The sequence below is a fragment of the Salvelinus alpinus genome, chromosome 21 (assembly GCF_045679555.1).
Source record: "Salvelinus alpinus chromosome 21, SLU_Salpinus.1, whole genome shotgun sequence".
Taxonomy (NCBI): Eukaryota; Metazoa; Chordata; class Actinopteri; order Salmoniformes; family Salmonidae; genus Salvelinus; species Salvelinus alpinus.
In genome coordinates, this window is record NC_092106.1 from 2,664,738 (window position 1) to 2,692,084 (window position 27,347).

The 27,347-nt window shown below is 42.8% G+C and overlaps 3 protein-coding genes across 4 annotated transcripts in view; all 3 read left to right on the top strand.

The window, feature by feature from the left end:
* The first annotated feature begins 7,270 nt into the window (after positions 1–7,270).
* Positions 7,271–15,253, top strand: LOC139547580 (transcription factor Dp-1-like). The gene is made up of 5 exons (XM_071356506.1): positions 7,271–11,776; positions 11,874–11,962; positions 12,981–13,124; positions 13,885–13,953; positions 14,867–15,253. Exons 3-5 carry the CDS (start codon positions 13,035–13,037, stop codon positions 15,065–15,067), a joined length of 360 nt encoding a protein of 119 aa, XP_071212607.1. The 5' UTR covers positions 7,271–11,776; positions 11,874–11,962; positions 12,981–13,034; the 3' UTR covers positions 15,068–15,253.
* Positions 15,254–17,820: 2,567 nt separating this feature from the next.
* On the top strand, positions 17,821–20,544 carry LOC139547581 (transcription factor Dp-2-like). The gene is made up of 3 exons (XM_071356507.1): positions 17,821–17,974; positions 18,087–18,114; positions 18,432–20,544. Exons 1-3 carry the CDS (start codon positions 17,875–17,877, stop codon positions 18,571–18,573), a joined length of 270 nt encoding a protein of 89 aa, XP_071212608.1. The 5' UTR covers positions 17,821–17,874; the 3' UTR covers positions 18,574–20,544.
* A 1,714-nt stretch (positions 20,545–22,258) lies between these two features.
* Positions 22,259–27,347, top strand: part of atp1b3b (ATPase Na+/K+ transporting subunit beta 3b) — a 31,624-nt gene continuing 26,535 nt past the window's right edge. Inside the window, exon 1 of one of the 2 annotated variants that reach the window (XM_071356505.1) lies at positions 22,259–22,569. In XM_071356505.1, the coding sequence (XP_071212606.1) occupies positions 22,449–22,569 (121 nt within the window). In that variant the 5' untranslated portion in view covers positions 22,259–22,448. The remainder of the gene's footprint in view (positions 22,570–27,347) is intronic. The other variant, XM_071356504.1, reaches the window with a different exon arrangement.

The window sequence follows — 27,347 nt, forward strand, 5'->3', positions numbered from 1 at the left end:
TTTCTTCTATCACAGCCAATAAACTCTATCTATCTTAAAGTCACCACTGGCCTCATGGTGAAACCCCTGAGCGGTTTCCTTCCTCTCTGGCAACTGAGTTAAGAAGGATGCCTGTATCTTTTTCAGTGATACACCATCCAAAGTGTAATTAATAACTTCACCATGCTCAAACGGATATTCAATATCAATGTCTTTTTTCCTTTTACCCCTCTACCAATATGTGTCCTTTGAGGCATTGGAAAACCTCCTAGGTCTTTGTGGTTGAATCTGTGTTTGAAATTTGCTGCTCGACTGAGGGAGCTTACAAATAATTGTATGTGTGGGGTACAGAGATTAGGTAGTCATTAAATATAATTTTAAAGTCCTTAGGGATCGGCGTCCCGTCACTGGGACAGTGAGCGACGCCTTCATGGCACGCCGATGACGCGGGTGGTCTTCACTTGATCACCCTCGGAATTAGAACCAGAGTGATGGCTGTAAGTGGGACCTTTCTGTTGCATTTCAAAGATGGTGGTAGATGGTGTATTTCCTTCTACCAGATCTATTGTGTTATATTCTCCTACATTCAATTCACATTTCCACAAACTTCAAAGTGTTTCCTTTCAAATGGTACCAAGAATATGCATATCCTTGCTTCAGGGCCTGAGCTACAGGCAGTTAGATTTGGGTATGTCATTTTAGGCAAAACATTTAAAAAGGGGGCTATCCCTAAGAAGATTTATTAACGGGTCACATAATAAGTTGCATGGACTCACTGTGTGCAATAATAGTATTAGTATTAGTAGCCATATTATAAGTTCAACATTTGCAAAACAACCAGTTTTCATAACTTCATAACTCTGAATATTCTTACATTTTTTGTCCAAAAGGAAAAGGCATGCTGTCGAAAAAAGGTTAGCAGCTACATTTTGTGACATATACAGTGTTTCCGTAAAGCCCAACTCATTGGCTATCTAGCTAGCTTTGTTTGATCCTGATTGGTGCTTATTTGACAAAGTTAGAGTCGATCAAGTGAAGACCGCCCTCGTCATCGGCGTGCCATGAAGGCGTCGCTCTCTGACCAAATTTGGTGTCCTATAGGATATACTACACCCTTAATGATATAGTGAAGTCTGGTTCTTTTTATGAGCTCTCCTCAAACAATAGCATGGCATTTTTTCTCAGTAATAACTACTGTAAATTGGCCAGTGCAGTTATATTAACAAGAATTTAAGCTTTCAGCCGATAAGACACTTATATGTACCGACATTTGTTGTTTCTCTAAAATCTGCGATCGTGACACAAGGCGCTGCATGATTTACAACTGTCCCATTGACGGGACACCGATCGCTAAGCACATTTAAGCTTTTCATTTTTAATTCATTTGTAAAAATAAAAAATAAAAAATAAATAAAAAAAATGTAAAGAATTATTCCACTTTGACACTTTGTATTGTGTGTTGGCCAGTGACACAAAACAATTTAATCCTTTTTAAATTCCAGTTGTAACACCACAAAATGTGGAAAAAGTCTAGGGATGTGAATACATTCTGAAGACACTGCATATATTATCATTTGTATTATTATTATTATTATTCATATAATTTCATTCACACCTACACTGTTAGAATGTAACTATTTCACTGTACACTGCAATTACATCTGTGACCCTGTGCATGTGACTAAATCAAACTCCAATCTAGACTGTTTTTATCTGCTACCACATGGCAAGACTGGAACCAACAGGACGTTGAACAGCTTCTACCACCATGCCATAAGACTGCTAAATAGTTTAACTATCTGTATTGACCCTTTATGCACTAACTTTTTTTACTCATCACTTATGCTTCTGCTACTGTTAATGATCTATCCTGTTATCGTTACTCATTATATATTTAGTATTACTTTTATTATTACGTGGTATTCATTTTCTGTTATTTCTCTCTGCATTGTTGGGAAGGGCCCATAAGTAAGCATTTCACTGTTAGTCTACGCCTGTTGTTTACGAAGCATGTGACAAATAACATTTGATTTGATTGGAGGAAACAAGGAGTCCCCTGGACTGTGATGGGTTGATAGCAGAGGCATGGCAACACTACAGTGTGACAATTTCAATGTGTGCAATTACAAGTGTGTGATTGAGTCCAGCGATTAGGCTAGTAAATTGGCTTCTTTCTAATCGATCGGCTATAATGTTATGTTCACAGAAATACAGCCACTGCTGCAGGTTTTTTGGTCGATTCTGTCAATATTTTCTCGGTGGTTAAGAGTCAGGTCGATGATCAAAGGTGTATTCCCCAGGTACCAAACGAAAGTATACGCGCCGAATGTCTGAATTTGTCCAACAACAAGTTCTCGTTTTTGTTACAACACGTTTTCTGATGCAAAGTGTTTCGCTACGGTGTGTGCTAATGAATACACCCCAGATCTCCCATCCTCTTCCATCTGTGAAAGCCAGTGTATGGTGAAGTGTAAAAGGAAGGCCTGGCTGGGAGGAGAAGGAATAGCGTGTGGCAGACTGCAGACTGACTGTAGCGTGTTATAATTAGCTGGGGGTATTATTAGCATTCTGCTGCATCCTGCTGATCTTGTCTCTTTTGTTGGGCTCCAGCTTCGAGACACTTATGCATAGTAGGCCTCTCAAATATTACACCCAACCTGATCCGGCTCAGTCACCACACACAGAGAGTCACCCACAACTTGGCACAGAATCTGTTCTCAATGACTCACCTGGGCGGTGTTCATTAGGGCGTCAATTGGAAGACGTTTTGAAATTGAAAAACAAAAATGAGCGCTTCATGTTGGATGAGTTCAGGTTGCCCTTCCCTTTTTTTTCTCCTTCATTTTGGTGCCTAATGAACAAGACCCTTGCTACCAATATTATTTGTATCACCTGACATCCTTGCATCCGTTACTGTATATAGAAGATTATAAACTGGGTGGTTTGAACCCTGACTGCTGACTGGCTGACAGCCATGGTATATCAGACCGTATACCACAGTCATGACAAAACATTTATTCTTATTGCTAATAATAATTACGTTGGTAACCAGTTTATAATAGCAATAAAGCACCTTGGGGGTTTGTGGTATATGGCTAATACACCACGGCTAAGGGCTGTTCTTAGGCACGACGCATTGCGCCTAAGAATAGCCCTTAGCTGTGATATAGTGGCCATATGCCACACCTCCACTGGATTTATTGCTTAAATATAAAATAAATAAATGAAAGGAACAGTGCAGGAGGATTATCCAGTCAAACAAGTCGCAGATGGAGACTGAGTGAGATGGCGATAGAAAGAGGGATAGAGGGAGAACGAGCTTTGGCGAAAGATAAATTATTTAGGTCATTCTCTCACAGCATCTCACTGAGCTGAAGCGTCTCATTATTTCCTAAGCAAACCAGTTCATTAGGCAATGGAATGGGTTGTAAATCTAGGAGAACTGACTACTGACTGACACACACTTAACATAGTATTTAGTAGTTAACATCGTTTTTGAATATTGAATTCATGTTAAACAGTACACACACTGCTTCAAACTAACCATTTCTCTGTGTCTGTGTTGCAGGGATGGGCTGTGCTCAGGAGACTCTTCAGCCAGGTAACTGCAAGGCTCAGCAAAATGTAGATGGAGGTGATGTGCATGCCTGCGGAGCATGTGTAGGAAGGGCGGGGGCTCCTTAAGAGCTCAGCTGCAGTCTGTGGCATTTTCTTTTGTGTTAGTCCAATGTGCATCTCAGTCTGACACACACACACACACACACACACACACACACACACACACACACACACACACACACACACACACACACACACACACACACACACACACACACACACACACACACACACACACACACACACACACACACACACACACACACACACACACACACACACACACACATTCCCCTGAGAGATCAGGTCACTGCTGACTCACTACAGCAGAACACTGTCTCTCTCTCTCACCATGCCTCCCCCTCTCTCCTGCCTCTCTGCCATCTCCTATGTATACCATCTTGTTTCTTATGTGTTCCCACCGCTTCTCAGGTGCGGTCTCTTTCTCTCGTAACATGCCCGCCCAGAACTTTAAAAAAATATATTCCCCATTCTCTCTCTCTATCCCTCTCTCCCCCTGTCTCCCCCCTATCTCTCTCCCATCCTCTCTCTCTTTTTGTGTTTCTTAGAGGGCACAGTGAATGACAGTACTGGTTAGTAAGAACTGCAGTGGATTTGTAGGAGTGGCCATGACTGCCTTTTCACTAGTGGATTATGTAACCGTCAGAAGGTGTGTGTGTGTGTACATGTACTGTACGTGTGTGTACATGTATGTGTGTGCGTGTGTGCACATGTGTAGTATGTACGTGTGTGTCAGGGGGAGAATGTGTTAGGGCTGCATGAGTAATCAAATTCAGATCGAAATTGCGATATTGACATGTGCAATATCCATTTCCCAAGAGGCTGCAATGTTCTCCTTTCTTTGACACTCTGTTAATACATCAAAAACTAGAGTACGGTACCTCCTCCAATGAGATGTGCTAGACTTTGTTCATTCACTCTACATGCACAGAGGATGCTGACCAACCACAAGCAGGCTCTCTCACTCTGCATGACATGCACATGCTGGTCAATAACAAGCATCCTTGCGTTGAGCGTGCAGTTAGAAGATGCTGGTGAGGAGAGAAAGGGCGGTTTAGGTTTAGAGGTTTAGTATGAGGTTTATAAACTCTGTGGCTTTAACTCAGAGTTTGAAACATTAGTGCTAACGAGAACTTGGAATAGGTGCCAAAGAGGGGCACGTCTTCGGTGGTATGGCAGTATTTCAGCTACAGGAAAACCAATGTCAACCAAATGCAAGTGTTGTACAAAAAATGCCTCAGAGTTGTGGCTACAAAAACAGGCAACACCACAAATGTATTCAATCCTTTGAAGAATAACCATCCTCTACTTTATGACGATTGCATGGTAAAAGAAAAGCACCCGACAGCAGCAAAGCCCCTCAGCCACAACAAGCCATCAAGTGTAACGCCCTACGAAAAAACATCCCGCAGACCAGTGGAGGCTGCCGAAGGGAGGACGGCTCGTAATAATGGCTGGAACAGTGCGAATGGAATGGCATTAAACACATGGAAACCATGTGTTTGATGTATTTGATACCATTCCACTTATTCCACTTCAGCCATTACCAAGAGCCCGTCCTCCCCAATTCAGGTGCCACCAACCTCCTGTGCCGCAGACACATAGAAATCACAGAGGCTATCACCTTTCACATAGCCAAACACATGGTTCCTATTTACAGTCGGCAAAGACGGCTTCAAGAAGAGGATAAGCCAACTGGACAGGAGATACAAATTCCATCTTGCACATATTTCTCCCAAGTCGCCACCCCAACACTGGGTCGACAAGACGGCACCGAAGAACAAGGCTGACGTTTTACGTATTCCTAACCAATTGTGTTTTTTTTTCCCTTTGCGTTGTTTGTAACTTATTTTTTTACTTTTTTGTACATAATATTGTACACAAAAAAAAAAAAAAAAATTCGGTCTCTTATGACCGAAAATAACTTCTAGACATCAGAACTGCGATTACTCACCACAGACTGGCAGAATCCTTTATCCTTTTTTTTTCCTTTAATGAGTCCGATGTGAATGATATACTTCTTTCCCGGGAACAGGCCCAGAACCCTGACATTTGCGTGAAGGCGGAGATAAATCCCCACTTCCTTCCATTCTGCTAGCAAATGTGCAATCTTTGGAAAATACATTTGATGACCTATGCGGAAGATTAAACTACCAACGGGACATTCAAAACTGTAATATCATAGGCTTCACAGAGTCGTGGCTGAACGACGACATTATCAACAAAACGCTGTATCGGCAGGATAGAACAGCGGCGTCTGGTAAGACAAGGGACGGCGGACTAATAACAGCTGTTGCACGATATCTAAGGAAGTTTCAAGGTTTTGCTCGCCTGAGGTAGAGTATCTCATGATAAGCTGTAGACTACATTATCTACCTAGAGAGTTTTCATCTGTATTTATCGTAGCTGTCTACATACCACCATAAACTGATGCTGGCACTAAGACCGCACTCAATGAGCTGTATTCCGCAATAAGCAAACAGGAAAATGCTTACCCAGAGGCGGCACTCCTAGTAGCCGGGGACTTTAATGCAGGGAAACTTAAATCTGTCTAACCAAATTTCTGTCAGGATGTTAAATGTGCAACCAGAGGAAAAAAAACTCTGGACCACCTTTACTCCACACACAGAGACGAATACAAAGCTCTCACCCTCCATTTGGGAAATCTGACCATAATTCTATCCTCCTGATTCCTACTTACAAACAAAAATTAAAGCAGGAAGCACCAGTGACTCGATCAATAATAAAGTGGTCAGATGAAGCAAATGCTAAGCTAAAGGACTTTTTTGCTAGCACAGACTGGAATGTGTTTCGGGATTCCTCTGATGGCATTGTGGAGTACACCACATCAGTCATTGGCTTCATCAATGAGTGCATCGATGACATTGTCCCCACAGTGACCGTACGTACATACCCCAACCAGAAGCCATGGATTACAGGCAACATCCGCACTGAGCTGAAGGCTAGAGCTGCGCTTTCAAGGAGCGGGACTCTAACACGGAAGCTTATAAGAAATTCCGCCATGCCCTCCGACAAACCATCAAACAGACAAAGCGTCAATACAGGACTAAGATCGAATCATACTACACTGGCTCTGACGCTCGTCAGATGTGGCAGGGCTTGCAAACCGTTACAGACTACAAGGGGAAGCACAGCCGAGAGCTTTCCAGTGACACGAGCCTACCAGATGAGCTAAACTACTTCTATGCTCGCTTTGAGGCAAATAACACTGAAACATGCATGAGAGTACCAGCTGTTCCGGAAGACTGTGTGATCACAACATTCACAAGGCCGCAGGGCCAGACGGATTACCGGGACGTGTACTGCGAGCATGCGCTGACCAACTGGCAAGTGTCTTCACTGACTCTTCTTGTCCAAGTCTGCAAGACCGAACATTTTTTAGCAGACCACCATAGTCCCTGTGCCAAAGAACACTAAAATAACCTGCCTAAATGACTGCAGACCCGTAGCACTCACGTCTGTAGCCATGAAGTGCTTTGAAAGGCTGGACATGGCTCACATCAACACCATTATCCCAGAAACCCTAGACCCACTCCAATTTGAATACTGACCTAACAGATCCACAGATTATGCAATCTCTATTGCACTCCACACTGCCCTTTCCCACCTGGACAAAAGGAACACCTATGTGAGAATGCTATTCATTGACTCCAGCTCAGCGTTCAACACCATAGTGCCCTCAAAGCTCATCAATAAGCTAAGGACCCTGGGACTAAACATCTCCCTCTGCAACTGGATCCTGGACTTCCTGACGGGCCGCCCCCAGGTGGTAAGGGTAGGTAACAACACATCTGCCACGCTGATACTCAACACAGGGGCCCCTCAGGGTGCGTGCTCAGTCCCCTCCTGTACTCCCTGTTCACTCATGACTGCACGGCCAGGCACGACTCCAACACCATCATTAAGTTTGCCGATGACACAACAGTGGTAGAATAAAGGACAGAATGATGGTATCAAAACCACTATGGCCTGATCACCGACAATAATGAGACAGCCAATAGGGAGGAGGTCAGAGACCTGGCCGGGTGGTGCCAGGATAACAACCTCTCCCTCAACGTGATCAAGACAAAGGAGATGATTGTGGACTACAGGAAAAAGAGGACTGAGCACATCCCCATTCTCATCGACAGGACTGTAGTGGAGCAGGTTGAGAGCTTCAAGTTCCTTGGTGTTCACATCATCAACAAACTAACATGATCCAAGCACACCAAGACAGTCGTGAAGAGGGCACGACAAAACCTTTTCAGGAAACTGAAAAGATTTGGCATGGGTCCTCAGATCCTCAAAAGGTTCTACAGCTGCACCGTCGAGAGCATCCTGACTGGTTGCATCACTGCCTGGTATGGCAACTGCTCAGCCTCCGACCGCAAGGAACTACGGAGGGTAGTGAGTATAGCCCAGTACATCACTGGGGCCACGCTTCCTGCCATCCAAAACCTCTATACCAGGCGGTGTCAGAGGAAGGCCCTAAAAATATTCAGACTCCAGCCACCCTAGTCATAGACTGTTCTCTCTGCTACCACACGGCAAGCGGTACCGGACTGCCAAGTCTAGGTCCAAGAGGCTTCTAAACAGCTTTTACCCCCAAGCCTTAAGACTCATCTAATCAAATGGCCACCCAGACTATTTGCATTGCCACCCCCACCCCCCCCACCCCACCCCACCCTTTTGCACCGCTGCGACTCTGTTGTTATCATCTATGCATAGCCACTTTAATAACTCTAACTACATATTGCCTCGACAGGCCGGTGCCCCCGCGCATTGACTCTGTACCGGTACCCCTCCTGTATATAGTCTAATGAAATTGTATTTTATTTGATAACAAAATTAAGGGAGAAGTTGAAACGTCGTGTTGAATGACTGGACCAGACAATGTTTTGGACACAGGTGTCACGCCCTGGCCTTAGTTATCTTTATTTTCTGTAATATTTTGGTTAGGTCAGGGTGTGACAGGGGGGATGTTTGTGTTTTTGTCTTGTCTTGGGTGGTTGTAGTATCTAGGTGGTTTTGTTAGAGTGTATGGGTTTGTGTTGAGTGTAGGTTTCTAGGTATGTCTATGGTTGCCTGAATGGTTCTCAATCAGAGACAGCTGTCATTCATTTGTCTCTGATTGGGAGCCATATTTAAGGCAGCCATAGGCATTGGGCTGTTGTGGGTAATTGTCTGTGTAAGTTGCCAGTGTCTGCACTTATTGTTTGTTATAGCTTCACGATCGTTTTTGTAGTAGTTTGTATAGTGTTCGTTTTTCGTCTTCATAATAAAAGAAGATGTATTTCTATCACGCTGCGCCTTGGTCCTCTCTTCCAAGTTACGATGATCGTGACAACAGGCTGCACCTTGCAATCGTCAGGCTACGTGCTACATGTTTTTAAGGCCTGATTGGGCCAACTTCTACATAATTACACAATCATAAGCTTCCTATTCCATCTGCATCCTATGCCTGCCAGAATAAATAATTAACCTAGGTTATTTAAGAACTCATAATTGTAAAATAGGAAATAGGAACTCATGTTATTCATTCATTAATAAGCGCTGCGCTTATAGCACACTATATTTTGATGATCATGTTCAAAATGTATGTTTGTTAATATGAAGGTGTAATAATCCTATCTATTATCATATGTAGCCTGTAACATTGTTGGAAAATATTTGTTTATTTTGATTTTGTATTCAGTTAGCTAGCTACAGTATGTGTTCATTCATATGATCTATTTTTAGAAGTGATGTTCTCTACCCTGACAGTTGTTTTAACCATGTCTGATGGAATTATCATATTTTTTACCCTAGTGTTCAAAAATTCATAATCGAAATTTCAATATCTGGCCAAAAAATGCTATGAGATATTTTGTCCAAATCATGCAGCCCTAGAGTGTGTGTGGAAATGGTTCCTTGAGCAAGATGCACTCAAATTTTAAAGGCATGTGAGAGTCTGTGCGTTCTGCATGCCACGTTCTCAGCAGTGAATAATTAATTCAACACATAGTAAGACCTATTGCCAAACCCTCTCTCTCCCTCCCTCCATTTCTACCTCACTCCTTCTACTTCTATCGTTTTCAAACGCACAACTCACCCCCTCTGGTACTTGCTCTTTCTCACTAACACTGTGCAAGACTGAGATTTCTCTCCATGTTTGGTCCTCGTAAGCTCAGATCTCTGGTCTCTTTTCCTCTCTCTGTTCTGTCCATCTCTTCTGTCATCTATGCTTTATTCTTCCCTCTCCCCACTCACAAGCACCAGGTGAGAGGAGCTCTTCTCGGGGCCAAGCCCCCCCCCCCCTCTGCACACTCTGTGGCGGATGTGTTGGCTCTGAGCTGTGCTGTTCAGTGAAAGGTCATCCCTCTCCCCTCCTCCCCCACTGAGCCACTCTGCAGACACACTGCCAAGAAACACTCCTCAGACTCCCACTACAGCACCGGCTGTGGTGCAGAGCGGCAGCCCTGTTGCTAAGGAGAAAAAGTGCCTCTGTTGTTTCTGCGTTTCTGCGTAACTGAGTGTGCTGTTTCTTCCTCACACCGACTGATTACAATCCCTCTATCTGTTATGGCACATTCACCACCAGCCTGTTTCTCGTCTTCTCTCTCTCTCTCTCTCTCTCTCCCCTAGCTGGGGTTCTGGAACTAATTTGTCCTGACAACTGGGACCCTAAGCTTCCACCACGCTGCGCCTTACCCATCGCCACTTCCTGCCTCATACACTACACACACACACACACAGTCGTCCCCTCTGCATGTGTGTGTGCTCCACAGAGAGCCAGTTATGTAACGAGCGGCTCTGAAGTTGTCTCCTACTCTCTACTGTACTAGGTGTCAGAGTGAACTGCGCTCTGTGGGAGAGGGTGCATATGTTTGTGTTGTGCAAGGATGAGGAATGTTTGTCAGTGGACACTTGATTGCTCACTCGTTTGGCTGCGTGTGTGCGCCTGTCTTCACGTGTCTACTTGTACATTCTCCCTCGTTTTCTCCCTGTCCACTCTCTCTCTGTTCTCTCGCTCTCTCCTTCTCTTTGTTCCTGTCTTTCACTGTTCTCTTTCTCTCACTCACAAATGCACTCCTGCATATTCACATTATTTCCCCCCCCCTCTCCGTGCCCCCCCCTCTCGGTTTCTCTTGGTGCGTAAATCACAGAGAATGAGCCCCTGAATGAGCAAGTGATTGTATCACTGCTGTGTGTGCGGCGCATCACATGTAGCCTGACGGTTCATAACGGATCGTTTTCTCTTGTTTGTATTCACGTTCCTCCAAAGTTCCCTTGTTTCTGCTGATTTGAGAGAGATTTTTGTACTGTTTGTGTGTGTGTGTGTGTGTGTGAGATCCTCGTGAAATGATGAACAGCTACATGTTTCGGCGGTGACTCGTAATGAAAATCGAGAATCCCTCTCCTCCATTCCCCTCTCCCTGGGGGTAGCCCTACAGGGAGCTAGAGGAACCGTGTTACACTGGAGCCATTGTGAGAAGGAGGACATGTGTGCCTGCAACACAGCAAATGGAAGAGGACTTGTGTGGCAGCGTGCCGTGACTCCAGCATTCGACATGCTTTGATTTTTGTACCGTTCTGAATGGCCGGTGATATGATCACAAATACACACTGCATTACCTCAATGGAAAGAACTAGCTAGCAGCAAGGTGCGTGTGTGTGTGTTAATGCAGGGAGTCTGATTGATATGTGATTCCCAGAGACACACACACACACATTCCCAATAATTGAGATTCAGCCTTCAAAACTGCACTCATCTGATAAATTCTCTAGGAGTGCAGAAGGGTAGAAAATGCTGCTCCAACCACAACCATGGGTGCATCTCAAATGGCACCCTATTCCCTACATTGTGCACTACTTTTGACCAGAACCTTGTGGGATAGTGCACTATATAGGGAATAGGGTGCCATTAAGGACTCAGCCCATTACTATAGTCTATACCCAATAGTGCTATTACCCTTCAGCCTTTAGGACAGTTTCAAATACACTGATATTGGTGAGTTTAAATATTATGAGTAGGCATCAACACATTTGCTCTGCATATGTACTGAGTATGAAGGCGTGTGCGACGGTGCAGAAGAAGGGCAACGCGTCCTACAACGAGGTGGCCGACGATCTGGTGGCTGAGTTCACCCACTCCACCACCGTCATGGCCACAGACTCGGTGAGTCCGTAAATACTATGATAGTTGAGTAGACGCTTTCATCCATAACCACGTACGGTTGACAGTGACACAGTCTGTATATATGTGGCCAATGCAGGAATCAAACCAACAACCCTGGGTCGTGTTCATTAGGCACCAAACGGAAGAAAACGGAATGAAACGGGGAGGGACAACCTGGAGAAAACGGTGCGTGTCTTTCAGTTATATTTTCCAATGCATGCCCTAATGAACACAACCCTGGTGTTGCCAGCACCGTGGTCCTCTAACCCATTGTGCCAGTAGAATGATAAAGTATTGTAGGGGGTTGTTGAGAGGATCTAGCCAGGTGGCCAGATTTCTGACTATACTTTAGCCAATGCCTCTAACGTCCCCTTTCATGCATAAATAAAGAACAAACCGATCTGGCCAACAGGGTAGTGGATAACACTCAACACGTGGTTCTTTTAATTCTTCTTGTTTATTTGCAATGTACATTTTCTTCTTGTTTGTGAGAAAATTGTTGTACTCAGGACACCATTGGGAATGAGACCCTGGTCTCATTGGGCTACCCTGAATAATTAAAGTGAATACAAAATCAAATATGTCCAATTTGACATTAGAGCAAAACAGCGATGCATTTTTTCTGCAGCTAAATGTTAGATACGTTTGTTTTTCCATTCATAAGCTGTTCACGATAAGCAATTAACGAATGACAGATTTGAGGTCATAGAGAATTTGGAATGTTGATTATGTTGCAAACGGTTCCCTTGCATCCCAAAGCATTGTGTTGGAGGAATCCGACTGAAAGTTTGGCTGTTTTAATTGTGGGGAGGGAGCCAACCTCTGAATACTTTCCGGTATTAATACTGACATGGCCCCATAAAATAGCTTGGCCCCAGCCCTAATCTGCTTACTTCCTGTGGAATGTCAAAAAGTATCATTAATTAAAAACAGATTAACCATGAGGGCTAGGCTAGCAGTCAGTGCGCCTCTGGAGGGGTAGTGGGTAGTCCTGGCCAGGGACACACACCATGGAGCAGTTACTAATGAGATGACCCTTGACCCCCCCCCCCCCCCCTCAAGACAAGCCTAGAATCATAACCTCTTCTCTGCTGTTCTCTGTTTCCTTGCTCTCTCGTATTTTTTTGTCTCTTTTCTTTACTCACTTCTCTTTTATTTGATCTTTCCTCACTCTTCTCTCTCTCTCCCCCTCCGTCCCTAGCAGGTGTATGACCAGAAGAACATCCGCAGGCGCGTGTATGACGCCCTCAACGTGCTGATGGCCATGAACATCATCTCCAAGGAGAAGAAGGAGATACGCTGGATTGGCCTGCCCACCAACTCAGCCCAGGAGTGTCAAAACCTGGAGGTGATCTTACACACATACACACACATTTTAAACCAGCAGAGTTCTCTCTGGGAGCTGAAAGTGAGCCTTGACAGCCACTCCATGACATCTGTCACTGTCACCTCAGGAAAAGAGGGACAGGTGGACGGAGAGAACGGGGTGAGGCGAGCACTGACAAAGGAAATGGGAAGAAAAACGAAAGACCCTTTTTCAGTTCTCATCTGTATCGTGTGTCAACTTCCTGCAGAATACAGATCGGACACGATAAACACACGAACACACACAGTGACCCATTCTGGTGGAGGACTAGGCATAAGGGAGTGAGGAGATGGAAAGTACTCCTACAGCTGGCCTTTTTTGACAGCAGAGGACTTTCGCAATCCATCACTACTGTCTGGTCAGTTACTTAAAGAACAACACTAACTGTCTGAGTGGTGGGATATGGGTAGGGTTCTGTTGGCGCACAGCATTAAGGTGGAGTGGAGGTTGGATAGAGGAGGGGCAGAGACAGTACACTGACCAGCACCACCGCTGACCATCTACATCAAGTCAATAACTTCCAGACCCTGTCATGACCGTGGCCACCCATTGGCCTGGCCCTCAAGAAGCACTCCAAAATAGCTCCATATGCTGATCTAGCTACTTTTGTATGTTTCTTTTGAAATTGCTTGTTTGTTTTTACTTTACCAGCACTTTGAGATTATTTATGTGATGTATTACTATTAGACAGTTGTTATACCAGTCCTTTCTAAAATGCTTAATAAACTGTTTCTCTAATCAGGTGGAGAATCAGAAACGCCTGAAGAGGATCAGGCTGAAGAGAACTGAACTGGATGAACTCATACTGCAGGTATGGGGCAGTCCTGTGTGTGTGTGTGTGTGTGTGTGTGTGTGTGTGTGTGTGTGTGTGTGTGTGTGTGTGTGTGTGTGTGTGTGTGTGTGTGTGTGTGTGTGTGTGTGTGTGTGTGTGTGTGTGTGTGTGTGTGTGTGTGTGCTTATCTCTTTGTGTGTGTGCGAGGGAGAGAGGGGAAAGTCAGATGCCTTGGTCGTGAGTGATGAGCTAGGAAGCTGTCCATCTTATAAATCCATTGGGATAAAAACAGCTTATCGTTAGCATCTCAATAGCATATGAAAGGGAACTTTTGTATGACCCCTTGGAGTTCCCAGGGGCCCAAAGGGTGTGGGCGTGGTCGGGGAGTTCTCTTTATTGATTACTTCTCCCTGTGAGAAAGACTTGGCGATCACCGAAATGTATGCGCAGTCTGTTTCTTGGAATGTACCGCACCACGGATAGTTGTCATTCACTGCATCTCTGATTGATGGTGTGTTGTGGCTACATTTTGCTCTGCCCTAATGAAGGTTACTCGCTCTAAAGCTCGATTTAAGCTTCAGTCCAAGCTCCTATTACTCTGAGGTTTTCCCTACGAATCGATTTAGCCACGACATACTAGGGCTTGGTGATTTTCCTGACCACATAACCTGACCAGGAAAGACTCGTGGCCCCATGCCCATGTATGATGTAGTTCCACTCATGAATGTGGGGATAAATGTTTTTGAAGTATGTATTGATAAGATTAGCTGTAGTTGTCGTCACAACTACAGACTACAACTACACAATGTATTTAAAACTGTCTGTGTGGATAGGGGTGTTCGAAAGTTTGCACTTTAGGACCAATGGAAGATTGATGGAACACCGTAGCCAGGCGAACTACATCAAATGCACCTAAAATATTTCTGAACCTTGCTCGTCTCTCCTCAAACAGAAAATCTCTTTCAAGAACCTAGTGCAGAGAAACAAAGCCCCTCCCCCTTCCAGCTCTGTCATCCAGCTCCCCTTCATCATCCTCAACACAGACGTACGCACCGTCATCGACTGCTCCATCTCCAGCGACAAGTACGTGTCACCGCAACGTCTTCACCCTAAATGCCTATTGCAAAGACAACTCCAGGTCACTTATTACTGACTCGCTTATCCAAATGCCACTGTAGTATAACACACATGCTCATTGCCCCTTTATCATTAAAATGTCAACACTTCTCCTACGGCGCTAAGAGTAAATTCAGTTAGGATCACAAGGTTTTACCGTGATTAAAATATATGCGATTTATTACGGATGGTTACCACAGTAATCCCCCGACTCTCTGTAGGTAGCCAGGACAAACATATATTTTCACGATTTCACTAATATCATCAAAATCAATAAGTCATAGCACGTTTTTGTTCTCGTTCAGTAGTTTTTACCTGGTAAAGTAGAATCCGGTTGAAAAATAATATTAAAAGTACCATTTATATTCATAAAACATAGATTGAAAATGGCTGCTTCCTGTTGTAATGGCTTTTGATTCATGGCCAAGTGTCAAAACACTGGTTTTAGATGTCCAAATAAATCATCAACATGCTAAAATAAGTCGTTATATTTTGAAGACCAATACATAAAAGTTACTCCCTACACACACGTGTCACACTTGTGTTCACACTACTTGTATTTGACTAAATTAGTAACTTAGAAACTGCACACGCACCAATATTTACCAAGCGGTTATTCTTTTGTCTTGCCCATTCACCCTCTGAATGGCACGCATACACAATCCATGTCTCAATTGTTTCCTCACCTTCATCTACACTGATTGAAGTGGATTTAACAAGTAGCATCAATAAAGGATCATAGCTCTTACCTAGTCAGTCTATGTCATGGAAAAAGCAGATGTTCATGTTTTGTACACTGTGTATACAGTGCATTCGGAAAGTATTCAGACCCCTTGACTTTTTTCCACATTTTGTTACGTAACAGCCTTATTCTGAAATTGGTTAAATCGTTTTTTCCCTTCATCAATCTACACACAATACGCCATAGTGACAAAGCAAAAACTTTTGTATTAAAAATAAAAAATGGAAATATCACATTTACATAAGTATTCACACCATTTACTCAGTACTTTGGCAGCGATTACAGCCTCGAGTCTTGGGTATGACGCTACAAGCTTGGCACACCTGTATTTGGGGGGTTTCTCCCATTGTTCTCAGCAGATCCTCTCAAGCTCTGTCAGATTGGATAGGGAGCGACTTGTCCCAAAGCCACTCCTGCATTGTCTTGGCTTAGGGTCGTTGTTCTGTTGGAAGGTGAACCTTCGCCCCAGTCTGAGTTCCTGAGCGCTCTGGAGCAGGTTTTCATCAAGTATCTCTCTGTACTTTGCTCCGTTCATATTTCCCTCGATCCTGACTAGTCTCCCAGTCTCTACCACTGAAAACCATTCCCACAGCATGATGCTGCCACCACCATGCTTCACCGTAGGGATGGTGCAAGGTTTCCTCCAGACGTGTGGCTTGGCATTCAGGCCAAAGCTTTCAATCTTGGTTTCATCAGACCAAAGAATCTTGTTGTCATGTGCCTTTTACTGAGGAGTGGCTTCCGTCCGGCCACTCTACCATAAAGGCCTGATTGGTGGAGTGCTGCAGAGATGGTTGTCCTTCTGGAAGGTCTCCCATCTCCACAAAGGTACTCTGTAGCTCTGTCAGAGAGACCAGGGGTCCCCTCCCTGACCAAGGCCCTTCTCCCCCGATTGCTCAGTTTGGTCGGATGGCCAGCTCTAAGGAAGAGTCTAGGTGGTTCCAAACTTCTTCCATTTAAGAATGATGGAGGCCACTGTGTTCTTAGGGACCTTCAATGCTGCATACATTTTTTGGTACCCATCCTTAGATCTGTGCTTCGACACAATTCTGTCTCGGAGCTCTGGGGATAATCTTTCGACCTCAGGGCTTGGTTTTTGCTCTCATGCACTGTCAACTGTGGGACCTTACATGGACAGGTGTGTGCCTTTCCAAATCAATTGAATTTACTACAGGTGGAAACATCTCAAGGGTGATCAATGGAAACAGGATGCACCTGAGCAAAATGTCAAGTCTCATAGCAAAGGGTCTGAATACTTATGTAAATAAGGTATTTCTGTTTGTTTTTTTGTTTTTTTGCTCAAATTTCAAAACTTGTTTTCGCCTTGTCATTTTTACATTTTAGAATAAGGCTGTAACGTAACAAAATGTGGAAAAAGTCAAGGAAGGGGTCTGAATACTTTCCGAATGCACTGTATCTCTGAGAGAATTATTTTGGTAGATAGCCAAGACGGAAAGGAAACAACACTTTTTTTTTACAGGATCATTTGAAGGAAACACCACCTCACATCGGTTTCCAAATAGCGACAGGGTTTGGCTTTCATTTTAATGATAGCGTAACCCTCAAATCCATGAATTCATGTCAGGTCAGAGACATTTATGGGAGGAATGGCCTTTTTTTTGTTGCCACAGTGGTCTGAAAATGACTGTTGCGTCCCTCTACGGACTGACATGTATGACAAACACTGATATTAATCTGTTTTAAGCAATCACTTTTGTGAGATCGTGATGACTATACACTTTAATACTAACAATTAACCATTCTAACAAAAAAAGTATGTGCATTTCCTGTAATATTGTGTGGGGAAAACTTTAGTCTGTGTAGTGTAGTAACACGTTCTGTCCACCATAGACAAATTAGGGTTATATAACATAACGAAATATGTCAAAGTAATTCAATATTTTAATATATGATGACAGTAAATGTAGCACACTCACCCATTATTACAATGACATCTATTTCGTCCTACTTTAACCAATTTAAAAACACAATTTAACCAGTCACTCTAGACTAGAGCTTCCATGTGGTCTGTGCAGCAGGCTGAACGTTTGACGTACCTACTGTCAACAACACCTTTGAGATCCACGACGACATAGAAGCGCATGGGGTTGTCCCTGGGCCTGGAGATTGTCTGCGGTGCACTTCCCAATCTCATCCTGGCCAAGTCCCTCATTCCCAGGTCTCTGGAGATCTACATCATAGGTGAGAGTTGGAAAACGGCGTTCATTGACAAGCATTTTTGACGTGTGTGTGCATACGTGTGGAAACGGGCCATTTCTGTCATTTCAATCTGTCCCTGTCTCTCCTCCCACAGGCATGGCCAGAGGCACCAGTCAAACAAGGTAGATTACCTCTCATAACTTTTTAATCAAAACTGTGATTTGAACACAATCCACTACCAAAAAGGAACACTACACATGAAGTGATATTTCTATGATCCCTGTGTGGCTCTGTTCAAAAGTAGTGCACTATATAGGGAATAGGGTGCCATTTGGGATGTAACCAGGAAATGATTCTGTTTTTGTGTGGCAAAATGTTTTGTTGCATACCTTATTGATAACAGAAAAGCTCAAGTCATATAAATGACTTAAGGTGGCATGATTGATATTAATTTGAGAACTGAAGTGACTGACCCGTGGTGTGGGTTGTCGTGTTTCAGCTCTTTCCCAGATGACCTGGACTCTACCTCTTTGGATGGAAGGAGTAGCACCGCCCTCTCCGAGTCTCGAGGCCAGGCGCCCAGCTCCTTCAACGAGGAAGAGGAGGACGATGATGACAACGAACCCTCTTCCCCAGAGTGACTGACGGACAGACAGCTAGGCAGGCATCAGTGATGCACCATACCTCTCTCTCTGAGACTGGTCTCTCGTCTCCTACTCTATTCACATGGGGAGTGGAAGTTCTCTGGGGATGTGGCCAGATATACAGGAAATAGGTTGCCAGTCATTCAGGTCGATGATATGATATTTTAGACGCATTTAAATATCTGTTTCTGTCTTAATTTCTCCCTTGTAGTTATTTTTGTAAATGTCTTCCTGGCTGCTGCCCCTGTATTTCCTGCAGCGGCAAAAAGGTTCCAAATTCTTCTGCCAAGAGGCGATATCTGCGTAATCTCCCGGAAAAAAGGTTTGTTGTTTTTTAGATGGAGTACAATGTTTTGTAGTCATTTTCTAGAGGATGTGGCTATGCATAAAAACACTCACACTGCCGCGACACACCACAGACTCGTGACGGAATATTTTTCAGGATTATTGAACATTTCTTCTCATTTATTTCCCTGTTCCAACGAAACATGTCAAACGTACATGAATAGTATGTGTGTTGATGTATGCTAGTGATTTGACTTTCTGTTCCTCCTTTAACGCAACGTTTGTCTAATCAATGGGATCCCGTCCGATCCTATTCTAAGCTTGCATTTTAATTTAAGGTCTGTTTAGGTTAATAGAAGGGGATTTCTAGGCTTCTTTGAACCACCCCAAAAAATTCTGTAAAATATATATATTTTTTACGCTACTTATGATACTCCTTTACTATGTTTTGCAGTTTAATGTCAGCCATTAGATGCAACTGTGTGGAAAGAAGCCAGCAGTAACCTTTAACCCAGGTATTAGCCCTACCTTGTCTAGAAACAAGGGTACATTGAGTAAATTTTGTTTTATTTTAAGTGTGAACCATTATTATCATCAATCAATGCCTTTTTTAATATAATCATTGTGCCGATATGTAATGGCCTATTCCATTCAATTGCACCCTCCTGAACACAACCTCTGTGTCATCGTGACCTTTGGACCCTTGAGCACGTTAGGCCCTCCACTCAGTGGACATTGCACTTGGGGAAATGTGTGTACTCTCTTTTAGAATGTTCTGCTTTGTGGTTGCAGATATGACTGGGTCTGTAAATATACATAAATAACCATAATTTGGGCTAAATTAGTATTTTCAAGAAGAATTTTCTCCAAGTTTAGGTATTTATCTCTTGGACACTACATTTCCTTGTGTCAGTTGGCCTTCTATTTAGGACTGTGTTTCTTAGTCCTGGTCCTGGGGACACATTTTTGTGTTACACACCTGATTCCACTAATCATTGATTTGATGTTGAGTTGATTAGTGGAATTGGGTGTGGTGCTACTGCCTTAACATTTTTTGCAGCCTTTGGATCCGCAGGACCAGGATTGAGAAACACTGATTTAGAAAATGTCCTCTTGGTTTAATGGGTAAGATGTTGGTTTGATTGGTGACTAAATTATTAAGTGTGTGGGTAGGTAAAATGTTATGACCCGTTCTTTAATCCTTGAGCGTAATCCTTTGAGAGTAGAAATCCCCAGAGTGAAATCCTCTCTCAGCCTTGCCAAGGCCTTCTGTTTTAGAGATGGGTGCACCTCAATAGTCTCAAGTAGCTTCCTCTTCACCGATCTGAAATCATGGGATAGGTGAAAACATTAGTGCAGATTAATTGACTAGGCATTGAGACTGGAGAGGAAACCACTTTAGACTACTTGAATGTACCCATTGAAAAACTTCACACTTACATCTGGGGCTCGGCATCTGATCCATCCATAAATTCATACATTGTTTTTTTATTTTTTATTAATTTGACCTTTATTTAACTAGGCAAGCCAGTTAAGAACAAATTATTATTTACAATGACAGCCTACCAGGGAACAGTGGGTTAACTGCCTTGTTAAGGGGCAGAACGACAGATTTTTACTTTGTCAGCTCGGGGAGTCGATCCAGCAACCTTTCAGGTTACTGGCCCAACACTCTAACCAGTAGGCTACCTGCCACCCCAGTTATTTCATAAGAGGCTGGAAGCCCCTCGGGTCAGCCCAGAGCAGTGCCCCGGAGCAGGTTAGTGGTGATGTGGCTTTTTCAAGGTCACAAATGGTACTAGGCACCTGAGATTCTGATACCAGCATCCCTCCAGTTGCAAGCTCACTCCCACTAAATATTTCCTCTGGCTAAAGAGGAACCTAATTATCCATTTTCTTGGAGAGACCCACCCAGGTAACACACAAACACATGCACACGGAGAGGTTGGAAGTACAGGATCAGCCACAGTGCAGCGTCCCTGGAGCAGTGTATGGGTTAAGTGCCTTGCTCAAGGGCAAAACATCAGGAGATGGCAGTGGCATCAAATTGTATTTGTCACATGCGCCGCATACAACTGGTGTAGAACTTACAGTGAAATGCTTACTTACAAGCCCTTAACCAACACTGCAGTTCAAGAAATAGAGTTATGAAACTATTTACTAAATTAATTGAAGTGATTTTTATTTATTTTTAAACAGTAACACACGGAAATTACATAATAACGAGGCTATATACAGGGGGTACTGGCACCGAGTCAATGTGTGGGGGGTACAGGTTAATCGAGGTAATCTAGGATACTGGGGTGTAATCATTAGTCCAAACAGTTGCAAAATTGTTCAATTTTGCCACTAAAATGTATTTCTATTAGACAAGTTCAGGTAGGCCCCTGCCTGTTCCGTTTAAGAAACGTTTTACAGAATCGGCGTAATGTATACACCCCTGATGACAGCAACCCTCCAGTTGCAGCTGGCACCATCAGATTTTTTCCCCTTCAGACCTCTAAACTCTAGGCTCCATGACAGCGCTAACAGAACATATAAACACTGACAAAGTAAAGAACCAGCATCATAGATTGATATGGATGCGGCATTGCCATCACTGAATATTTATCAAATAGAGGGCTATTGATCACAAAAATAGTAGGTTAGTCATTGGCCATATGCCTACAGCCTTCTCGATCCTCACCAGAACTATATCGAAATCAGGGATGGGCAACTCAGACCAGGGATAGGCCGGGGCCATTTTCACAAAATAACAGTCAGGGTCTCAACTTACTGTTGAGAGTTAGAATAATAGAATACAAGGTGCAATTTCTAAATTTGGTTGTGCATTGCAATCACTCAATTAGCCCATTTCAGCAAAAATAATTACGATTGGTAAATTAGTCTAGTGGCCAGCTATCTAAACTTGTAAGCATGATCGAATTACCGACTGGGTGGGGCCCATTAACAATCAGTTATATTAAAAATAGCTAAATCTTCTCTCCGCCCCATGGCAAAATGTATTGAATTGCAGCAAACTTGCTTTAAAACGGCAAAATGTTCTCTATGCCCCATGGGAAAATGTGCAGAATTGTAGGAAATTAACTTTAAAACATAAATTGTTTCTCTTAGCTGTCATGGGGGGGGGCTGCTAAAAAGTTTTGCTGTCAAGGTTGGAGGTGTATGGATGTGGGTAGGCAGACACACAGCCACTGTGGCCCCTCATGACGAGTTCAGTTTTTCTTGTGTCCCCCACCCCATCAAAGTTGCCCATCCCTGATCTAAATCAATCTAGCCTACTTAAAAACAATAGAACCTTTTAAGATTATAAATAACAAATCGAATGAACCAGTCTTCTGAGTTTTGAATGCCGAAAGTGCGCATGCGCTGAGATGCTTCTAACGCGAATTCTCCAACTCAGTTGCTGCAGTACTGTAGCAGTGTGGAGAGGGTAGCCGGAAGGGACTAGGCTATATTGGGTCGGAAATAACACTCGATCATTTTTTAAATATAAAACAGAGGCAATCCATCGTTTATTGACCGTTTGGGCATTATAACATTCTTAACCATCTACGGTCATCATTTTGAACAACCCAAAGCCAACCATGTCGACCAAGGAGGAGACACCCGCCGCTGACGGAGACAAGCCGCAGACGTCTTCCTGGAAAGATTCTATCTACAACCCACGAACAGGAGAGTTTATTGGCCGAACCGCTAAAAGCTGGGGTAAGAAACAGGTTTGTGACGAGATCTGATCGGGTTTGCATATTAAAACAATTATATTTCCCATTGATGTGTCAATTCATAGCCATACAAAGTCTCATTGACCGGCTTTAATCGTTGATCAATGTGAATGCAACCTTGGATGCAAATGTGTTTATTAATTTTGATCATTCAATAAATAGCCTATTTTTTTTTAAAGTAGACCTACATAACGGAGACGTTTGTTCGTCGTGATTTTCGCCGCAATAATGACAACAGCCAATCAAAGTTGATCTAATGGGATCGGAATGGTTTTTTCTGTAGGCACCTTCCCCGTTATAACCAAATATTCCTTACGGTCACTGATCTACTGAATGTATTTTACATATCAACTGCAATAGCTATAGCATCGAATACATGGTTTCCTTATGTCCCCGGACTTAAAATATTGGAATAAAAATGTTAAACTGTGTCCATTCATTTTTTTTTTCTCAATGTTTCCACACATGGCTCGAAATAGGCTTTTTTGCCCAGTTATTTGCGAGTTATTAACTATTAGGTCACTAGTGTAGGGAGGATTACACTTTTAAAATTATTTGTCATTTTAAAAAATGACGGAGCCTAACAGGCCGAATCTAGGCTGCTTTAACCAGGTCAGTAGGCTAATATGTATCGGAATAAATCGCAATGGAATTAACATAAACTGGGATTACAGCATACTAGATATATCCAAATAATAATCGGCCTGTAGCCTTACCAACACGTCCCCCATTAAACTGTTCTTAGAATAACCTATAACGCACCTTGTATCCTCTTGAGAAGCTGTCTTGCACGAGGCTGGCAAGGGATATGGGGCATGCATACACTGTTTCATCCTGTCATATCACCCTTCTTATTTCATTCATAGTAGGTATAGGCAGATATTGTGTGGCTTAATTCTACAATAAACTATTGGAAAGTATTGTGACACACAGAACTGTGAAATGTAGTGGGTCTCCGGAATCTGGACGCTTCGTTGAGTTTCTGAAGGCATTGAATGATATAATTGTTCCAGGCACTGATCTCATCCAGGTTCATTTGAAACTATGTTACCAAAAATGGCGACAGGTTATGGTTAGTGACACTTTGTTTCTGCAACACAGTAATAGAGCGAAGCTATTTCTCGGCCACTACTCGCGTGCAGTCAGTCATGCTATAATTTATTTATCATTCATAGAGTTCTACGTCCTCAAGGTCAAATCAATTCTCTCTCATTGGGCACAGCATGTCGATATAGGACTCGTTTTACTGTGGATATAGATACTTTTGTACCTGTTTCCTCCAGCATCTTCACAATGTCCTTTGCTGTTGTTCTGGGATTGATTTGCACTTTTCACACCAAAGTACATTCATCTGTAGGAGACAGAACGCATCTCCTTCCTGAGCGGTATGATGGCTGTGTGGTCCCATGGTGTTTATACTTGCGTACTATTGTTTGTACAGAGAAATGTGGTACCTTTAGGCGTTTTGAAACTGCTCCCAAGGAGGTAAACAAATTTTTTGCTGATTTCTTATGATCTTCCCATGATGTCAAGCAAAGAGGCACTAAGTTTGAAGGTAGGCCTTGAAATACATCCACAGGTACACCTCCAATTGACTCAAATGATGTCAATTAGCCTATCAGAAGCTTCTAAAGCCATGACATCATTTTCTGGAATTTTCCAAGCTGTTTTAAGGCACAGTCAATTTAGTGTATGTAAACGTCTGACCCACTGAAATTGTGATACAGTGAATTATAAGTGAAATACTCTGTCTGTAAACAATTGTTGGAAAAATTACTTGTGTCATGCACAAAGTAGATGTCTTAACTGACTTGCCAGAACTATAGTTTGTGAACAACAAATTTGTGGAGTGGTTGAAAAATGAGTTTTAATGACTCCAACCTAAGTGTATGTAAACTTCTGACTTCAACTGTAAGTATCAAAAGTAAATGTAATTGCTAAAATATACTAAGTACAAGTATAAATAATTTCACATTCATTATACTAAGCAAATCAGACAGCACCATTTTTTTTTTTTTTTTACATTTACTGATAGCCAGGGGCACACTCCAACACTCAGATATCATTTACAAACAAAGCATTTGTTGTTAGTGAGTCAGCCAGATAAGAGGCAGTAGAAATGACCAGAGATCTTGATGTGTGTGTGAATTGGACCATTTTCCTGTCCTGCTAAGCATTTGAAATGTAATGAGTACTTTTGGGTGTCAGGGAAAATGTATGGGGTAAAAAAGTACATTATTTTCTTTAGAAATGTAGTGAAGTAAATGTTGTCAAATATAAATTGTAAAGTACAGATACCCCAAAAAACTACATAAGTAGTACTTTTTTATTTTTACTGAAGTACTTTACACCACTGATGGGGAGAGGGATTGTTATTGAAGAGAGAAAAGGATTGGACTCGAGTTAAAGGAATACTTTGGTATTTTGTCATTGCCTTTTTATCTACTTCCCCAGAGTCAGATAAACTTGTGGATACCATTTGTATGTATTTGTGTCCAGTTTTAAGTAAGTTAGAGGTAGTTTTGCGAGCCAACGCTAACTAGCATTAGCGCAGTGACTGGAAGTGTATGGGTATCTGCTAGCATGGAAGTAGATAGCCATGAAGGAAGTTAGAGGTAGTTTTACGAGCTAATGCTAGCAGATACCCATAGACTTCCAGTCATTGCGCTAATGCTAGTTATTTTGGGATCATTGCCAAAATCCCAAAGTAGCCCTTTAATATCCAGGTTTTGGCCGTCTTGCTCTCTCTCATTCCTCTCAATATGCACAACTCTCTGGTTTATGTCCCTGTGGATTAGGGCCTACACTCAATCCAGACCTCGGAAGATCCACGTTATAGTGCAATTGAAATGTAAAGGTAATTTCCGATTGAGCCGACATACATATGTCAAAGATTGTCTATGCACTGAGAAGATACAGGACTCTCCATTCTAACAATGGGAATAAATTAAGATTAAGATCACTTTGTTTGTCAATTGTACACAAGGTCCAACCAAATTTTGACTTCTGCTTTAAACCAACCCCTCTGAAAGAAATGTCAGAAAAGGTGGAAGGCAGGTGGGAGGAGCCTGAAGCAGGCGGAAACATTTCAGCCAATGAGATTGCAGATATGCATGTTAACAGGCACAAGTCTAATATAAAATAATTTGGCTCAAAGTGTGTCCACTTAATATCAGTACATGCGCAACAATCTAAGCATTACGAAACTTCTATTCGCCAAATAGGTTTTACGTAGCAAATTAGCCATTGAATTTTATGTTGACCGCCATACAACATATCCATACAACAAACCTCGCTTTATTTTTGCGGGGACACGATTTTGGGGCGGAGTCAGCCCTCTTCCTCTCTGGCAGCCTTTACCATGAATGTGGTCTCTGCGAACATGGGAACATTGCCTTTAAAACGTGCATAGCGGACAAAACGCAATGGGATTAAATCTAGCCCTATAGGCCAGCCTTGGGTAGGTAAATTGGCTGCTATTGTAGCTTATTTTCTCCAGCTATCCATCATGCTTATCACTGACAAACACACGCATGCACACACTACACAACAAAAGTATTTATTTAAATTCTTATTTTCTGTGTATTTCAGTTTTTGGCCAAATATTTGAAACTATTTTCAAAATACTTATTTCCAAATGTATTATTTCAAATACCCCTAGGACCAAACAGACATGCGTTCAATGCATTGAGTAAATATTTGTTCTTGAAAAATACATTCAAATACATGCCAATACTTTTCAAGTGTATTTCCAAGTGCATTCAAATATTCTACTACTTGTAATTTCAAAGACAAAATATCCAAATAGTTACTTCGAAATGTCTTGAAAGTCATTTAAATACCCTAAATCGTATTTGAACACAGGTCTGAGACACACACCTTAAACACACACAATTGGTCAACACAAACATATATGCTGAGGCCAGTGTGTGTCTGGATACCTCAAAGGGCCATACTGTGACATCGACAAATGCCATGTGCATAAATGAGTGCACCGGCAAAGGGGTCCCTCAGAACATAATAATTGAGAGATTTCAGTACGAACTGAGTATGTCTCAAAGTAAAAAATATATACAGTATATAATAATCTCGTGGCAGTGCTAGAGGGGAGGGGACAGAGGCAATGGTAGATGAAGAGTTGATGCAGCAAACAGACCGGGTTGTTGTGTGACTGTGCCTGTCACCCAAACGGCACCCTTTTCACTATATATAGGCCATGATCAAAAGTAGTGCACTACATAGGGAATAGGGTGCCATTTGGAATGGAAGTTAGTGGGAATAAAAATTATGTTTTTCTCTCAATAGGAGCAGCCGTGTGTCAGTGATGCCGCTCTTTCACATAGCCAACAATCACCAAGTTCTGGGGCTTTATCAATGAAATACGCTGTTCCTTTTACGCATTGGTGAGTTAAGAAAGGCGTAAAATGCCCCTTGCAGGTCTTCGCCTCGTGCTTCCCTATAAACAAATATGACGGCATTATTTTAGCATGCCTTTAGAGACCAGGTTGTTTCCAGGTGGTAGATTGGTCAGGTTTAGGTGCTCACTTGGAGGAAGATCGATAGGTTGCGCCTCAAATGACACCCTATTCCCTATACAGTTTATTAGGTACACCACCACTTTCATGAGAATGGTTAGCTCCTACCGACAGTGGGTCACGTGGTCGTGGCTTGCTATATAAAGTAAGCAGACGGGCATCGAGGCATTCAGCTACTGTTCGATTGAACGTTAGAAAACGAGTGACTTAAGCGACTTTGAGCGTG

What these genes read in the sequence shown, in the direction of transcription:
- LOC139547580 (XM_071356506.1), top strand. Translation starts at nt 13,035, where the DNA reads ATGGCCATGAACATCATCTCCAAGGAGAAGAAGGAGATACGCTGGATT. An exon ending in AGGAGTGTCAAAACCTGGAG is followed by an intron (nt 13,125 to 13,884) that starts GTGATCTTACAC and finishes TTCTCTAATCAG; the next exon opens with GTGGAGAATCAGAAACGCCT. An exon ending in TGGATGAACTCATACTGCAG is followed by an intron (nt 13,954 to 14,866) that starts GTATGGGGCAGT and finishes CTCCTCAAACAG; the next exon opens with AAAATCTCTTTCAAGAACCT.
- LOC139547581 (XM_071356507.1), top strand. Translation starts at nt 17,875, where the DNA reads ATGGGGTTGTCCCTGGGCCTGGAGATTGTCTGCGGTGCACTTCCCAAT. An exon ending in TCTGGAGATCTACATCATAG is followed by an intron (nt 17,975 to 18,086) that starts GTGAGAGTTGGA and finishes CTCCTCCCACAG; the next exon opens with GCATGGCCAGAGGCACCAGT. An exon ending in AGAGGCACCAGTCAAACAAG is followed by an intron (nt 18,115 to 18,431) that starts GTAGATTACCTC and finishes GTCGTGTTTCAG; the next exon opens with CTCTTTCCCAGATGACCTGG.